General features: G+C 48.4%; 1 protein-coding gene across 1 annotated transcript in view; it reads right to left on the bottom strand.

Annotated features, from left to right (window-relative positions):
- Positions 1–2091: 2091 nt before the first annotated feature.
- LOC106564136 (mucin-5AC) overlaps positions 2092–18555 on the bottom strand; it is a 40590-nt gene continuing 24126 nt past the window's right edge. Inside the window, exons 11-12 of the mRNA XM_045692049.1 lie at positions 8907–8953; positions 2092–4721 (exon numbers count right to left, since the gene is read on the bottom strand). Of these exons, the coding sequence (XP_045548005.1) occupies positions 4654–4721; positions 8907–8953 (115 nt within the window). The 3' untranslated portion in view covers positions 2092–4653. The remainder of the gene's footprint in view (positions 4722–8906; positions 8954–18555) is intronic.

Raw genomic sequence — 18555 nt, forward strand, 5'->3', positions numbered from 1 at the left:
TATATATATATATATATATATATATACACTATATACATATATATATATATACATATACACATATATATATATATATATATATATATATACACACAATATATATATATATATATATATATATATATATATATATATATATACACATACACACATATATACATATACATATATATATATATATATATATATATATATACATACACACATATACACATACACATATATATATATATATATATATACATACAGTTGAAGTCGGAAGTTTACATACATTTAGGTTGGAGTCATTAAAACTAGTTTTTCAACCACTCCAAAAATGTCTTGTTAACAAACTATAGTTTTGGCAAGTCGGTTAGGGCATCTACTTTGTGCATGACACAAACTTCCGACTTCAACTGTATGTATGTATGTATATATGTGTGTGTGTATGTATGTACAGTTGAAGTCAAAAGTTTAAACACCTTAGCCTCAGTTTTTCACAATTCCTAACATTTAATCCTAGTAAAAATTCCCTGTTTTAGGTCAGTTATGATCACCACTTTATTTTAAGAATGTGAAATGTCAGAATAATAGTAGAGAGAATGATTTATTTCAGCTTTTATTTCTTTCATCACATTCCCAGTGGGTCAGAAGTTTACATACACTCAATTAGTATTTGGTAGCATTGCCTTTAAATTGTTTAACATGGGTCAAACGTTTCAGGTAGCCTTCCACAAGCTTCCCACAATAAGTTGGGTGAATTTTGGCCCATTCCTCCTGACAGAGCTGGTGTAACTGAGTCAGGTTTGTAGGCCTCCTTGCTCACACACGCTTTCTCAGTTCTGCCCACAAATGTTCTATAGGAATGAGGTCAGGGCTTTGTAATGACCACTCCAATACCTTGACTTTGTTGTCCTTAAGCCATTTTGCCACAACCTTGGAAGTGTGCTTGGGGTCATTGTCCATTTGGAAGACTCATTTGTGACCAAGCTTTAACTTCCTGACTGATGTCTTGAGATGTTGCTTCAATATATCCACATAATTTTCCTGCCTCGTGATGCCATCTATTTTGTGAAGTGCACCAGTCCCTCCTGCAGCAAAGCACCCCCACAACATGATGCTGCCACCCCCGTGCTTCACGGTTGGGATAGTGTTCTTCGGCTTGCAAGCCTCCCCCTTTATCCTCCAAACATAACGATGGTCATTATGGCCAAACAGTTATATTTTTGTTTCATCAGACCAGAGGACATTTCTCAAAAAAGTACGATCTTTGTCCCCATGTGCTGTTGCAAACCGTAGTCTGCCTTTTTTATGGTGGTTTTGGAGCAGTGGCTTCTTCCTTGCTGAGCGGCCTTTCAGGTTATGTCGATATAGGACTCGTTTTACTGTGGCTATAGATACTTTTGTACCCGTTTCCTCCAGAATCTTCACAAGGTCCTTTGCTGTTGTTCTGGGATTGATTTGCACTTTTCACACCAAAGTAAGTTCATCTCTAGGAGACAGAACGCGTCTCCTTCCTGAGCGGTATGACGGCTGCGTGGTCCCATGGTGTTTATACTTGCATACTATTGTTTGTACAGATGAACATGGTACCTGGAAATTGCTCCCAAGGATGAACCAGACTTGTGGTCTACAATTTCTTTTCTGAGGTCTTGGCTGATTTCTTTTGATTTAACCATGACGTCAAGCAAAGAGGCACTGAGTTTGAAGGTAGGCCTTGAAATACGTCCACAGGTACACCACCAAATGACTCAAATGATGTCAATTAGCCTATCAGAAGCATCTAAAGCTATGACATTTTATGGAATTTTGCAAGCTGTTTAAAGGCACAGTCAACTTAGTGTAATGTACACTTCTGACCCACTGGAATTGTGATACAGTGTGAAATAATCTGTCTGTAAAAAATTGTTGGAAAAATGACTTGTGTCATGCACAAAGTAGATGTCCTAACCCACTTGCCAAAACTATAGTTACTTAACAAGACATTTTTGGAGTGGTTGAAAAACGAGTTAATGACTCCAACCTAAGTCTATGTAAACTTCAGACTTCAACTGTACATATGTACACACACACATAGTGAGGAACAAAATATTTAAAAACCAGGGCAAAATGTAAATTTTCCATCATTATTGAATTTATTGAAGAAAAAAGGAGATATGAGGAATAAACAGTGCAGAGACACAGGACAGTATATACAGGGAGACACATGGGAACAGAGGGAACACAGGACAGTATATACAGGGAGACACATGGGAACAGAGGGAACACAGGACAGTATATACAGGGAGACACATGGGAACAGAGGGAACACAGGACAGTATATACAGGGAGACACATGGGAACAGAGGGAACACAGGACAGTATATACAGGGAGACACATGGGAACAGAGGGAACACAGGACAGTATATACAGGGAGACACATGGGAACAGAGGGAACACAGGACAGTATATACAGGGAGACACATGTGAACAGAGGGAACACAGGACAGTATATACAGGGAGACACATGGGAACAGAGGGAACACAGGACAGTATATACAGGGAGACACATGGGAACAGAGGGAACACAGGACAGTATATACAGGGAGACACATGGGAACAGAGGGAACACAGGACAGTATATACAGGGAGACACATGGGAACAGAGGGAACACAGGATCAGTTACACGCTTTTAGTGGTTTTGGTCCAACTGTAGTCTGCCTTCCACAGTTGATTACAGCTCCTTCAATAGCACTGTTGAATTAGAAAGACAAGTCTCCATTCTGATAAAACCACAAATCCGCTCACAAATTATACAGAGGGGGGGGAAAAAAACGTACATTTAACAATTATCTCGATTCATAAAATGTCTCAATTCTGACACAACCATCTAAAAAGAAAACAGTTACTTGTCATTTATTAAAAGTGCCGTTAGCAAAAACAAATTTCCCCTCATCAATGACGACTCAGGTATTGACCATTTTGAATAGCACATTCGCACTCAGATCCAATATGGATCGAATTATTCACGCATTCATTTCCTGGTCAAATCATTCACGCATTCATTTCCTGATCAAAATCATTCATTTCCTGGTCAAATCATTCATTTCCTGGTTTCTCCACAAGACTAAAACTGGCCACATTTCTGTTTTCCACTATTGATCATTATAACAGAATGTGATGTCACTAAGGCACCACTGATCATTATAACAGAATGTGATGTCACTAAGGCACCTCGCTGATCATAATAACAGAATGTGATGTCACTAAGGCACCACGCTGATCATTATAACAGAATGTGATGTCACTAAGGCACTATTAATCATTATAACAGAATGTGATGTCACTAAGGCACCACGCTGATCATAATAACAGAATGTGATGTCACTAAGGCACCACGCTGATCATTATAACAGAATGTGATGTCACTAAGGCACCACGCTGATCATTATAACAGAATGTGATGTCACTAAGGCACCACTGATCATTATAACAGAATGTGATGTCACTAAGGCACCACGCTGATCATTATAACAGAATGTGATGTCACTAAGACACCACGCTGAACATAACAGAATGTGATGTCACTAAGGCACCACGCTGATCATTATAACAGAATGTGAAGTCACTAAGGCACCACTGATCATTATAACAGAATGTGAAGTCACTAAGGCACCACGCTGATCATTATAACAGAATGTGATGTCACTAAGACACCACGCTGAACATAACAGAATGTGATGTCACTAAGGCACCACGCTGATCATTATAACAGAATGTGATGTCACTAAGACACCACTGATCATTATAACAGAATGTGATGTCACTAAGGCACCACGCTGATCATTATAACAGAATGTGATGTCACTAAGGCACCACTGATCATTATAACAGAATGTGAAGTCACTAAGGCACCACTGATCATTATAACAGAATATGATGTCACTAAGGCACCACTGATCATTATAACAGAATGTTAAATGCGAGTCTATTATACTGAATAAAAACCCTTTGGCTGAAGGGCCAGCATTTATACACATTAACTTTGATCAATGCAAAATGCTGTTTAATAAAAGCTCATAAGACACTCATCACTGATCTGGAGTCAGGGCATAACATTATAAAACAAACTAGGGGGCGATTACAGCGCTAACATCTGATCTGGAGTCAGAAGATAAACCATCCCATGGGACAGATGAAGCTACAGAAAAACGTGATGATTAGTATGTCATAAGAAGAGTTGTCCGACCCCTGAACAAAACAACGTCTCTCTATAGCCTGTAAACATTTAAAACAGCAGAGGTCAAAGGGCACAGACACACGGTACAGTGAGTGATGTAAGCCATTAGCAGTGAGTCATTATTAGACAGCGAGGCCAGAGTTCCTTTGATATCTTCTAATCCCTACATAATCCCCATCATACAGATTAACTAACCACACACACATTACATACACATTACATACAGACAGACAGACACAGTGTGGATGTGTGGTGTTATACTGGGTTTCAGCTTGACACAGAGGACAGTGTGATGACGGATGACAATGAGGGGTCACACACACACACTGGCAGGAGCATATTATAGACACATGAATCAGAGAGCTAACAGACTTCAATACATGAACTATCAAAGCAGTAATAAGCACATCTAAAGCAGTGTAACAGTGTGTCCCAGAGTTCCTCCTCGTGGGATCATCCCTCCTTCTTGTTCCTACCAAACAACTTAAAGCTAGACTTCTTCTTCTTTTCTTTCTTTGTGTCTGAAAGAGAGAGGAGGATGGGATGAGAGAGTAGAAGTGGTGAGAGAAATTACAAAAAGAACCATAACTAAAAGAGAGATTACAATAAGAACCACGACAGACAATAGAAGAGAGAGATTACAATAAGAACCACGACAGACAATAGAAGAGAGAGATTACAATAAGAACCACGACAGACAATAGAAGAGAGATTACAATAAGAACCACGACAGACAATAGAAGAGAGAGATTACAATAAGAACCACGACAGACAAATAGAAGAGAGAGATTACAATAAGAACCACGACAGACAATAGAAGAGAGAGATTACAATAAGAACCACGACAGACAATAGAAGAGAGAGATTACAATAAGAACCACGACAGACAATAGAAGAGAGAGATTACAATAAGAACAACGTATGGTAGAAAATTGCATGGAATAAAGTTTCTCAGTACTCTCTCGAGACTGAGTTGGGCCTCTGGGGCTTGGCGCTGGCAATTGAGTTATGATGGCTTGGTGATAAAACCTACATTTCATAGAATGACTTGGTTTTTGTGTACTATGAGCTACCAGGGAGGAGATGTCTCTGGTGTGGACGGCTGATGGGAGGAACCTTGTCTTTGGGGCCAAACCCTGGTTTCTTTACAATTACAACAATCATTCTCTCTCGCAAACAAAACCTCACCTTGGACAACATTCCACACATCTGTTGTTTGTCATGAACATTTCAGGAGGATGTACTTTGCTATAAAGAGCTGTAATCCAAATCTGCTGGTGGCTTCTCAGTGATCCCCTCCGGTTGACCAGCTCCATTATTACAAAAATTAAACCCATAATAAGGTTGATTGTTTTGAAGTTTTTAAAAGTCTCTCCTCTAGTTCGAAATATTCCAGGACCAATTATTCGATTTTTTTTACCTTTATTTAACCAGGCAAGTCAGTTAAGAACAAATTCTTATTTACAATGACAGCATAGGAACGGTGGGTTAACTGCCTTGTTCAGGGGCAGAACGACAGATTTTTACCTTGACAGACAAAAAGAAGAGAGAGGTTACAATAAGAACCATGACAATCTGTAGTCAGTGTGCTGTTCACGACACATGACAACACGCTGCTGTGAACTTTGAACTGGCACACTGTACTAGTAGAGAACTGAACTACGAGCCAGATAGGTCGAGTCTAAGTCAAGGAGGGAGACAAGCCTGTTGGTCTGGGACTAGCTCCACCAAGCCTGTTGGTCTGGGACACCAAGCCTGTTGGTCTGGGACACCAAGCCTGTTGGTCTGGGACACCAAGCCTGTTGGTCTGGGACACCAAGCCTGTTGGTCTGGGACACCAAGCCTGTTGGTCTGGGACACCAAGCCTGTTGGTCTGGGACACCAAGCCTGTTGGTCTGGGACACCAAGCAGACCCACATCACCAAGCCGACTTCTGCCATGCTGACTCTACCACAAGGCAAACTACCCCCCACATCAGTAACAGAATGTACCATAGGATACATGTGACAGAGGGTTAGAGAGGATCTCCCATAGGATACAGAGGGTTAGAGACTAAGGACATTATTAGAGGGATGATTCACACAGTTGAAGAGCGACAACACTTCCTGATTTGGCCTCCTTTTAGATTCGGTTCATTAAGAAATGCTAGCAGCCATGACTGAATTCAAAGGAGAGTTGGTTTCGGGGTGTGGTTTGATATGGGTGTTGTGTGTGTGTGTGTTCACAGGTGGGAAGCGTTAGCCAAATTATTTAGCCAATTAGCTTCAACCGGCTGTTGTGCGACGGTGGCAAAATTGGTTTGACTTTGGGATAGTTAGGGACCGTCAATAAATTACACACAATGTAAATAAGACCATATTTTCATATAGCACACCTTTTAGTTCTCATTAAATGATTTCAATATCTGTATATGAATTTCTCCAATTTATAGTTGGTTTGAGGTTAAGTAATTGAAATTTGGAGCTATTGTATTTTTGTGTACATTATGCAATTTACTGATGGTTCCATAGGGCTATTCATAGGGCTTAGTCAACACAAATTCACCACAGGCATTGCAATCAGGTTGCAAACAACTGCACTCCGAATTGATGATTACTTGTGTGCTGTGGGCAGGATTGAAACACCCCCAACCTTCATTTATGCTGTGATGCAGTCACAACCTTAAATCTCACAAAACAACATTTTGGGACGAGACTGACGTTATGACATAAATTATTCTATTTACATTTTGAAAGTAGAATAAATGTTTGACTCATAGATGCCAAGAGGCTGTTTTCTAAATGAGAAGTTGGTTTTCAGGGGCAGTTGCTCTTTAAAGAAAAGGTTAGACAGAGACCAGAGCAGTTGGCCTTTAAAGAAAAGGTTAGACAGAGACCAGAGCAGTTGGTCTTTAAAGAAAAGGTTAGACAGAGACCAGAGCAGTTGGCCTTTAAAGAAAAGGTTAGACAGAGACCAGAGCAGTTGGTCTTTAAAGAAAAGGTTAGACAGAGACCAGAGCAGTTGGCCTTTAAAGAAAAGGTTAGACAGAGACCAGAGCAGTTGGCCTTTAAAGAAAAGGTTAGACAGAGACCAGAGCAGTTGGCCTTTAAAGAAAAGGTTAGACAGAGACCAGAGCAGTTGGCCTTTAAAGAAAAGGTTAGACAGAGACCAGAGCAGTTGCTCTTTAAAGAAAAGGTTAGACAGAGACCAGAGCAGTTGGCCTTTAAAGAAAAGGTTAGACAGAGACCAGAGCAGTTGGAAAGCTGCACCAGAAGTCAAGTCAAGGTGACAAAGCAGTGGGTTTCAACACGCAGAATGATTTACATTCATTTAGAAGAGGCATTATTCCATCAACTAAGGTACAAATACTGTTTCTACAGAACCCCCCCCACACACACACACACACACATCAGAATAATAATGCCATTAACTTGTTTAATACATAGGCAGCCTCTGGTCTATTTGGAAAAGTTATCCTGGCTGACCAGACCTGATTACATTACGGAGGCTGCGTCCCTATATAGGGAACGGGGTGCCTTTTTGGGACGCACTCCAAACAGCAGCGACCATTCAAAGTTGAACCAAATTCTTTTTCTCTGTTTCCAGCTAACCACTCAGCATGATGAATAACAGATGAGACTGACTTCTGACTGACTCTCAGTTTAGGGTCAAATGAACCTGCTACATTAACCACAGACATTATCACACGTCAGACTCATCAGTTCAGTTACAGACCATATAGGATTTATTTTCCACATGAAAGGGGGTGGAAATTGTTAGACGCTTTTCCATTAGCAGCTATTAGACTTAATGAGATGCATAATTTCCCAATGAAAACACACATATTTGGACTATTTAAATAAATAAATACAAAGTGAAAAACATAGATAGTGGTAGGCTCATCAACTAGATGAAAGTTTGAAAGTGAAAGAACTTAAATGAATCAGAGGTGTCATAGGCAGCTGAAGGATGACACCTCAGGTACTGTAGAATCACTGAAACGTCAAGCTGCGTGTAGAATCACTGAAACGTCAAGCTGTGTGTAGAATCACTGAAACGTCAAGCTGCGTGTAGAATCACCGAGAAACGTCAAGCTGCGTGTAGAATCACTGTGAAACGTCAAGCTGTGTGTAGAATCACCGAGAAACGTCAAGCTGTGTGTAGAATCACCGAGAAACGTCAAGCTGTGTGTAGAATCACCGAGAAACGTCAAGCTGCGTGTAGAATCACCGAGAAACGTCAAGCTGCGTGTAGAATCACCGAGAAACGTCAAGCTGCGTGTAGAATCACCGAGAAACGTCAAGCTGCGTGTAGAATCACCGAGAAACGTCAAGCTGCGTGTAGAATCACTGAAACGTCAATCTGCGTGTAGAATCACCGAGAAACGTCAAGCTGCGTGTAGAATCACTGAAACGTCAAGCTGTGTGTAGAATCACCGAGAAACGTCAAGCTGCGTGTAGAATCACTGAGAAATGTCAAGCTGTGTGTAGAATCACTGAGACGTCAAGCTGTGTACTGAGAGCAGCTCAGTTTTCTCCCCTACTGGTTCTGATGAGGGTTATAGAAGGGAAACTGATCCTAGACCTGTCGTGTAGGGACTGACCTTGGGTTTGATAAGGGTTATATAAGGGAAACTGATCCTAGACCTGTCGTGTAGGGACTGACCTTGGGTTTGATAAGGGTTATATAAGGGAAACTGATCCTAGATGTGTTGTGTAGGGACTGACCTAGGTTCTTCATCATCTTATTGAGCTGCTCATCTTCCTCATCCTCCCTGAAGAGAGATCAGACAGAGAAGATTAACGACACAGCATGACTAATCTATACACACACACACAATCCCAGAGAGCCATTTTACCTGAATCTGTCAACCCCCTCTCTCTCTCTCACCTGAATCTGTCATCCCCCTCTCTCTCTCTCACCTGAATCTGTCATCCCCCTCTCTCTCTCTCACCTTAATCTGTCATCCCCCTCTCTCTCTCTCTCACCTGAATCTGTCATCCCCCTCTCTCTCTCACCTGAATCTGTCATCCCCCTCTCTCTCTCACCTGAATCTGTCATCCACCCCTCTCTCTCTCTCACCTGAATCTGTCATCCCCCTCTCTCTCTCTCACCTGAATCTGTCATCCCCACTCTCTTACCTGAATGTCATCCACCCCTCTCTCTCTTACCTGAATCTGTCATCCCCCTCACCCTCTCACCTGAATCTGTCATCCCCCCTCTCTCTCTCACCTGAATCTGTCATCCCCCTCTCTCTCTCTCTCACCTGAATCTGTCATCCCCTCTCTCTCTCTCTCCTACCTGAATCTGTCATCCCCTCTCTCTCTCACCTGAATCTGTCATCCCCCTCTCTCTCTCTCCTGAATCGGTCATCCCCTACCTGAATGTCATCCCCCTCTCTCTCTCTCTTACCTGAGTCTGTCACCCCCCCCTCTCTCTCTCTCACCTGAATCTGTCATCCCCCTCTCTCTCTCACCTGAATCTGTCATCCCCCCCTCTCTCTCTCTCACCTGAATCTGTCATCCCCCTCTCTCTCTCACCTGAATCTGTCATCCCCCTCTCTCTCTCTCACCTGAATCTGTCATCCCCCTCTCTCTCTCTCACCTGAATCTGTCATCCCCCTCTCTCTCTCACCTGAATCTGTCATCCCCCTCTCTCTCACCTGAATCTTATCCCTTTCACCTGAATCTGTCATCCCTCTCTCTCTCTCTCACCTGAATTGGTCATCCCCCTCTCTCTCTCACCTGAATTGGTCATCCCCCTCTAACTCCTACCTGAATGTGTCATCCCCTCTCTCTCTCCTGAATCGGTCATCCCCCTACCTGAATCGGTCATCCCCCTCTCTCTCTCTCCTACCTGAATCTGTCATCCCCCTCTCTCTCTCCTGAATCGGTCATTCCCTACCTGAATCTGTCATCCCCCTCTCTCTCTCTCACCTGAATCTGTCATCCCCCGTCTCTCTCTCACCTGAATCTGTCATCCCCCCTCTCTCTCTCACCTGAATCTGTCATCCCCCTCTCTCTCTCTCACCTGAGTCTGTCATCGCCCTCTCTCTCCTACCTGAGTCTGTCATCGCCCTCTCTCTCCTACCTGAGTCTGTCATCACCCCTCTCTTACCTGAATGTCATCCACCCATCTCTCTCTCACCTGAATCTGTCATCCCCCCTCTCTCTCTCACCTGAATCTGTCATCCCCCCCTCTCTCACCTGAATCTGTCATCCCCCCTCTCTCTCTCACCTGAATCGGTCATCCCCCTCTCGCCCCTACCTGAATCTGTCATCCCCCTCTCCCTCTCCTACCTGAATCTGTCATCCCCCTCTCCCTCTCCTGAATCGGTCAACCCCTACCTGAATCTGTCATCCCCCCTCTCTCTCTCCTGAATCGGTCATTCCCTACCTGAATCTGTCATCCCCCCCCTCTCTCTCTCACCTGAATCTGTCATCCCCGTCTCTCTCTCACCTGAATCTGTCATCCCCCCTCTCTCTCTCACCTGAATCTGTCATCCCCCTCTCTCTCTCTCACCTGAGTCTGTCATCCCCCCTCTCTCTCTCCTACCTGAGTCTGTCATCCCCCCTCTCTCTCCTACCTAAGTCTGTCATCGCCCTCTCTCTCCTACCTGAGTCTGTCATCGCCCTCTCTCTCCTACCTGAGTCTGTCATCACCCCTCTCTTACCTGAATGTCATCCACCCATCTCTCTCTCACCTGAATCTGTCATCCCCCCTCTCTCTCTCTCTCACCTGAATCTGTCATCCCCCCTCTCTCTCTCACCTGAATTGGTCATCCCCCTCTCTCTCTCTCTCCTACCTGAATCTGTCATCCCCCTCTCTCTCTCCTGAATCGGTCATCCCCTACCTGAATGTCATCCCCCTCTCTCTCCCTCTTACCTGAGTCTGTCATCCCCCTCTCTCTCTCTCACCTGAATCTGTCATCCCCCCTCTCTCTCTCACCTGAATCTGTCATCCCCCCTCTCTTACCTGAATGTCATCCACCCCTCTCTCTCTTACCTGAATCTGTCATCCCCCTCTCCCTCTCACCTGAATCTGTCATCCCCCCCCTCTCTCACCTGAATCTGTCATCCCCTCTCTCTCTCTCCTACCTGAATCTGTCATCCCCCTCTCTCTCCTGAATCGGTCATCCCCTACCTGAATGTCATCCCCCTCTCTCTCCCTCTTATCTGAGTCTGTCATCCCCCTCTCTCTCTCTCACCTGAATCTGTCATCCCCCTCTCTCTCTCACCTGAATCTGTCATCCCCCTCTCTCTCTCACCTGAATCTGTCATCCCCCTCTCTCTCTCTCACCTGAATCTGTCATCCCCTCTCTCTCTCTCTACCTGAATCGGTCATCCCCCTCTCTCTCTCTCACCTGAATCGGTCATCCACCTCTCGCCCCTACCTGAATCTGTCATCCCCCTCCCCCTCTCCTACCTGAATCTGTCATCCCCCTCTCTCTCTCCTGAATCGGTCATCCCCCTACCTGAATCTGTCATCCCCCTCTCTCTCACCTGAGTCTGTCATCGCCCTCTCTCTCCTATCTGAGTCTGTCATCCCCCCCCTCTCTCTCCTACCTGAGTCTGTCATCGCCCTCTCTCTCCTACCTGAGTCTGTCATCGCCCTCTCGCTCCTACCTGAGTGTGTCATCCCCCTCTCTCTCCTACCTGAGTCTGTCATCCCCCCTCTCTCTCCTACCTGAGTCTGTCATCCCCCCCTCTCTCCTACCTGAGTCTGTCATCCCCCCTCTCTCTCCTACCTGAGTCTGTCATCGCCCTCTCTCTCCTACCTGAGTCTGTCATCGCCCTCTCTCTCCTACCTGAGTCTGTCATCGCCCCTCTCTTACCTGAATGTCATCCACCCCTCTCTCTCTTACCTGAGTCTGTCATCCCCCTCTCGCTCTCTTACCTGAGTCTGTCATCCCCCTCTCTCTCTCACCTGAATCTGTCATCCCCCCTCTCTCTCACCTGAATCTGTCATCCCCCCTCTCTCTCACCTGAATCTGTCATCCCCCCGCTCTCTCTCACCTGAATCTGTCATCCCCCTCTCTCTCTCACCTGAATCTGTCATCCCCCCCTCTCTCTCTCTCTCCCTACCTGAATCTGTCATCCCCCTCTCTCTCTCCTGAATCGGTCATCCCCTACCTGAATCGGTCATCCCCCTCTCTCTCTCCCTACCTGAATCTGTCATCCCCCCTCTCTCTCTCCTGAATCAGTCATCCCCTACCTGAATCTGTCATCCCCCTCTCTCTCTCTCTCTCTCTCTCTCACCTGAATCTGTCATCCCCCTCTCTCTCTCTCACCTGAATCGGTCATCCCCCCTCTCGCCCCTACCTGAATCTGTCATCCCCTCTCCCTCTCCTACCTGAATCTGTCATCCCCCTCTCTCTCTCCTGAATCGGTCATCCCCTACCTGAATCTGTCATCCCCCTCTCTCTCTCTCTCACCTGAGTCTGTCATCCCCCCCTCTCTCTCCTACCCGAGTCTGTCATCGCCCTCTCTCTCTCTCCTACCTGAGTCTGTCATCGCCCTATCTCTCTCTCCTACCTGAGTCTGTCATCGCCCTCTCTCTCCTACCTGAGTCTGTCATCGCCCTCTCTCTCTCCTACCTGAGTCTGTCATCCCCCTCTCTCTCCTACCTGAGTCTGTCATCGCCCTCTCTCTCCTACCTGAGTCTGTCATCGCCCCTCTCTCTCCTACCTGAGTCTGTCATCCCCCCTCTCTCTCCTACCTGAGTCTGTCATCCCCCTCTCTCTCCTACCTGAGTCTGTCATCGCCCTCTCTCTCTCCTACCTGAGTCTGTCATCGCCCTCTCTCTCCTACCTGAGTCTGTCATCGCCCTCTCTCTCCTACCTGAGTCTGTCATCCGCCCTCTCTCTCCTACCTGAGTCTGTCATCCCCCTCTCTCTCCTACCTGAGTCTGTCATCCCCCTCTCTCTCCTACCTGAGTCTGTCATCCCCCCTCTCTCTCCTACCTGAGTGTCATCCCCCCCTCTCTCTCCTACCTGAGTCTGTCATCGCCCTCTCTCTCCTACCTGAGTCTGTCATCGCCCTCTCTCTCCTACCTGAGTCTGTCATCGCCCTCTCTCTCCTACCTGAGTCTGTCATCGCCCTCTCTCTCCTACCTGAGTCTGTCATCCCGCCCTCTCTCTCCTACCTGAGTCTGTCATCCCCCCCCTCTCTCTCCTACCTGAGTCGGTCATCCCCCCTCTCTCTCCTACCTGAGTCGGTCATCCCCCCTCTCTCTCCTACCTGAGTCTGTCATCCCCCCCTCTCTCTCTCACCTGAATCTGTCATCCCCCTCTCTCTCTCTCTCACCTGAATCTGTCATCCCCCTCTCTCTCTCTCTCACCTGAATCTGTCATCCCCCTCTCTCTCTCTCTCACCTGAATCGGTCATCCCCCTCTCGCCCCCTACCTGAATGTCATCCCCCTCTCCCTCTCCTACCTGAATCTGTCATCCCCCTCTCTCTCTCCTGAATCTGTCATCCCCCTCTCCCTCTCCTACCTGAGTCTGTCATCGCCCTCTCTCTCTCCTACCTGAGTCTGTCATCGCCCTCTCTCTCTCCTACCCGAGTCTGTCATCGCCCTCTCTCTCTCCTAACCGAGTCTGTCATCGCCGTCTCTCTCTCTCCTAACTGAGTCTGTCATCGCCCTCTCTCTCTCTCCTACCTGAGTCTGTCATCGCCCTCTCTCTCCTACCTGAGTCTGTCATCCCCCCTCTCTCTCCTACCTGAGTCTGTCATCGCCCCCTCTCTCTCCTGAATCGGTCATCCCGTACCTGAATCTGTCATCCCCCTCTCTCTCTCTCACCTGAGTCTGTCATCCCCCCTCTCTCTACTACCCGAGTCTGTCATCCCCTTCTCTCTCTCTCCTACCCGAGTCTGTCATCCCCCTCTCTCTCTCTCCTACCTGAGTCTGTCATCGCCCTCTCTCTCTCTCCTACCTGAGTCTGTCATCGCCCTCTCTCTCTCTCCTACCTGAGTCTATCATCGCCCTCTCTCTCCTACCTGAGTCTGTCATCCCCCCCTCTCTCTCCTACCTGAGTCTGTCATCCCCCCTCTCTCTCCTACCTGAGTCTGTCATCCCCCCTCTCTCTCCTACCCGAGTCTGTCATCCCCCCTCTCTCTCCTACCCGAGTCTGTCATCGCCCCCTCTCTCTCCTACCTGAGTCTGTCATCGCCCTCTCTCTCCTACCTGAGTCTGTCATCGCCCTCTCTCTCCTACCTGAGTCTGTCATCGCCCTCTCTCTCCTACCTGAGTCTGTCATCGCCCTCTCTCTCCTACCTGAGTCTGTCATCGCCCTCTCTCTCCTACCTGAGTCTGTCATCGACCTCTCTCTCCTACCTGAGTCTGTCATCGCCCTCTCTCTCCTACCTGAGTCTGTCATCCCCCCCTCTCTCTCCTACCTGAGTCTGTCATCCCCCCCTCTCTCTCCTACCTGAGTCGGTCATCCCCCCCTCTCTCTCCTACCTGAGTCGGTCATCCCCCCCCTCTCTCTCTCACCTGAATCTGTCATCCCCCTCTCTCTCTCTCTCACCTGAATCTGTCATCCCCCTCTCTCTCTCTCTCACCTGAATCTGTCATCCCCCTCTCTCTCTCTCTCACCTGAATCTGTCATCCCCCTCTCTCTCTCTCTCACCTGAATCGGTCATCCCCCTCTCGCCCCTACCTGAATTTCATCCCCCTCTCTCTCTCCTGAATCTGTCATCCCCCTCTCCCTCTCCTACCTGAGTCTGTCATCCCCCTCTCCCTCTCCTACCTGAGTCTGTCATCGCCCTCTCTCTCTCCTACCTGAGTCTGTCATCGCCCTCTCTCTCTCCTACCTGAGTCTGTCATCGCCCTCTCTCTCTCCTACCTGAGTCTGTCATCGCCCTCTCTCTCTCCTACCTGAGTCTGTCATCGCCCTCTCTCTCTCCTACCTGAGTCTGTCATCGCCCTCTCTCTCCTACCTGAGTCTGTCATCGCCCCTCTCTTACCTGAATGTCATCCACCCCTCTCTCTCTTACCTGAGTCTGTCATCCCCCCTCTCGCTCTCTCACCTGAATCTGTCATCCCCCCGCTCTCTCTCACCTGAATCTGTCATCCCCCCTCTCTCTCTCACCTGAATCTGTCATCCCCCCTCTCTCTCTCACCTGAATCTGTCATCCCCCCTCTCTCTCTCACCTGAATCTGTCATCCCCCTCTCTCTCTCCCTGAATCGGTCATCCCCTACCTGAATCGGTCATCCCACTCTCTCTCTCTCTCCTACCTGAATCTGTCATCCCCTCTCTCTCTCTCCTGAATCGGTCATCCCCTACCTGAATCTGTCATCCCCCTCTCTCTCTCTCTCTCTCCTACCTGAATCTGTCATCCCCCTCCCTCTCTCTCCTACCTGAGTCTGTCATCGCCCTCTCTCTCTCCTACCGGAGTCTGTCATCGCCCTCTCTCTCCTACCTGAGTCTGTCATCGCCCTCTCTCTCTCCTACCTGAGTCTGTCATCGCCCTCTCTCTCTCCTACCTGAGTCTGTCATCGCTCTCTCTCTCCTACCTGAGTCTGTCATCGCTCTCTCTCTCCTACCTGAGTCTGTCATCGCCCTCTCTCTCCCCTACCTGAGTCTGTCATCGCCCTCTCTCTCCCCTACCTGAGTCTGTCATCGCCCTCTCTCTCCCCTACCTGAGTCTGTCATCGCCCTCTCTCTCCTACCTGAGTCTGTCATCGCCCTCTCTCTCCTACCTGAGTCTGTCATCGCCCTCTCTCTCCTACCTGAGTCTGTCATCGCCCTCTCTCTCCTACCTGAGTCTGTCATCGCCCTCTCTCTCTTACCTGAGTCTGTCATCCCCCCTCTCGCTCTCTCACCTGAATCTGTCATCCCCCCTCTCTCTCACCTGAATCTGTCATCCCCCCGCTCTCTCTCACCTACCTGAATCTGTCATCCCCCTCTCTCTCTCCTGAATCGGTCATCCCCTACCTGAATCGGTCATCCCCTCTCTCTCTCTCTCTCCTACCTGAATCTGTCATCCCCCTCTCTCTCTCCTGAATCGGTCATCCCCTACCTGAATCTGTCATCCCCCCTCTCTCTCTCTCTCACCTGAATCTGTCATCCCCCTCTCTCTCTCTCTCTCCTACCTGAATCTGTCATCCCCCTCTCTCTCTCCTGAATCAGTCATCCCCTACCTGAATCTGTCATCCCCCCCTCTCTCTATCTCTCACCTGAATCGGTCATCCCCCCTCTCTCTCTCACCTGAATCTGTCATCCCCCTCTCTCTCTCACCTGAATCTGTCATCCCCCTCTCGCCCCTACCTGAATCTGTCATCCCCCTCTCCCTCTCCTACCTGAGTCTGTCATCACCCTCTCTCTCTCTCCTACCTGAGTCTGTCATCGCCCTCTCTCTCTCTCCTACCTGAGTCTGTCATCGCCCTCTCTCTCTCTCCTACCTGAGTCTGTCATCGCCCTCTCTCTCTCTGCTACCTGAGTCTGACATCGCCCTCTCTCTCTCTCCTACCTGAGTCTGTCATCGCCCTCTCTCTCTCTCCTACCTGAGTCTGTCATCGCCCTCTCTCTCTCTCCTACCTGAGTCTGTCATCGCCCTCTCTCTCCTACCTGAGTCTGACATCCCCCCCTCTCTCTCCTACCTGAGTCTGTCATCGCCCTCTCTCTCCTACCTGAGTCTGTCATCGCCCTCTCTCTCCTACGTGAGTCTGTCATCGCCCTCTCTCTCCTACCTGAGTCTGTCATCCCCCCCCCTCTCTCTCCTACCTGAGTCGGTCATCCCCCCCTCTCTCTCCTACCTGAGTCGGTCATCCCCCCTCTCTCTCTCACCTGAGTCGGTCATCCCCCCCTCTCTCTCTCACCTGAATCTGTCATCCCCCTCTCTCTCTCTCTCACCTGAATCTGTCATCCCCCTCTCTCTCTCACCTGAATCTGTCATCCCCTTCTCTCTCTCTCTCACCTGAGTCTGTCATCCCCCCTCTCTCTCCTACCTGAGTCGGTCATCCCCCTCTCTCTCTCTCACCTGAGTCGGTCATCCCCCCCTCTCTCTCTCACCTGAATCTGTCATCCCCCTCTCTCTCTCTCTCACCTGAATCTGTCATCCCCCCTCTCTCTCTCTCACCTGAATCGGTCATCCCTTCTCTCTCTCTCACCTGAATCGGTCATCCCCCTCTCGCCCCTACCTGAATCTGTCATCCCCCTCTCCCTCTCCTACCTGAATCTGTCATCCCCCTCTCTCTCCTGAATCGGTCATCCCCTACCTGAGTCTGTCATCCCCTCTCTCTCTCCTACCTGAGTCTGTCATCCCCCCTCTCTCTCCTACCCGAGTCTGTCATCCCCCTCTCTCTCCTACCCGAGTCTGTCATCCCCTCTCTCTCTCCTACCTGAGTCTGTCATCCCCCTCTCTCTCTCTCCTACCTGAGTCTGTCATCGCCCTCTCTCTCTCTCCTACCTGAGTCTGTCATCGCCCCTCTCTCTCCTACCTGAGTCTGTCATCGCCCCCTCTCTCTCCCTGGTCTGTTCTCCTGAATCGGTCATCCCCTACCTGAATCGGTCATCCCCTACCTGAATCTGTCATCCCCCTCTCTCTCTCTCCTACCCGAGTCTGTCATCCCCCCTCTCTCTCTCTCTCTCCTACCCGAGTCTGTCATCGCCCTCTCTCTCTCCCTACCTGAGTCTGTCATCGCCCTCTCTCTCTCCTACCTGAGTCTGTCATCGCCTCTCTCTCTCCTACCTGAGTCTGTCATCGCCCTCTCTCTCCTACCTGAGTCTGTCATCGCCCTCTCTCTCCTACCTGAGTCTGTCATCGCCCTCTCTCTCCTACCTGAGTCTGTCATCGCCCTCTCTCTCCTACCTGAGTCTGTCATCGCCCTCTCTCTCCTACCTGTCTGTCATCGCCCTCTCTCTCCTACCTGAGTCTGTCATCGCCCTCTCTCTCCTACCTGAGTCTGTCTTCGCCCTCTCTCTCTTACGTGAGTCTGTCATCGCCCTCTCTCTCCTACGTGAGTCTGTCATCGCCCTCTCTCTCCTACCTGAGTCGGTCATCCCCCCTCTCTCTCCTACCTGAGTCGGTCATCCCCCACTCTCTCTCTCACCTGAATCTGTCATCCCCCCTCTCTCTCTCTCTCACCTGAGTCTGTCATCCCCCCTCTCTCTCTCTCACCTGAGTCTGTCATCCCCCTCTCTCTCTCTCTCTCACCTTAATCTGTCATCCCCCTCTCTCTCTCTCACCTGAATCTGTCATCCCCCTCTCTCTCTCTCTCACCTGAATCTGTCATCCCCCCCTCTCTCTCTCACCTGAATCTGTCATCCCCCCCTCTCTCTCTCTCACCTGAATCTGTCATCCCCCTCTCTCCTCTCTCACCTGAATCTGTCATCCCCCTCTCTCTCTCCTGAATCTGTCATCCCCCTCTCTCT

The sequence above is a fragment of the Salmo salar genome, chromosome ssa12 (assembly GCF_905237065.1).
Source record: "Salmo salar chromosome ssa12, Ssal_v3.1, whole genome shotgun sequence".
Lineage (NCBI taxonomy): Eukaryota > Metazoa > Chordata > Actinopteri > Salmoniformes > Salmonidae > Salmo > Salmo salar.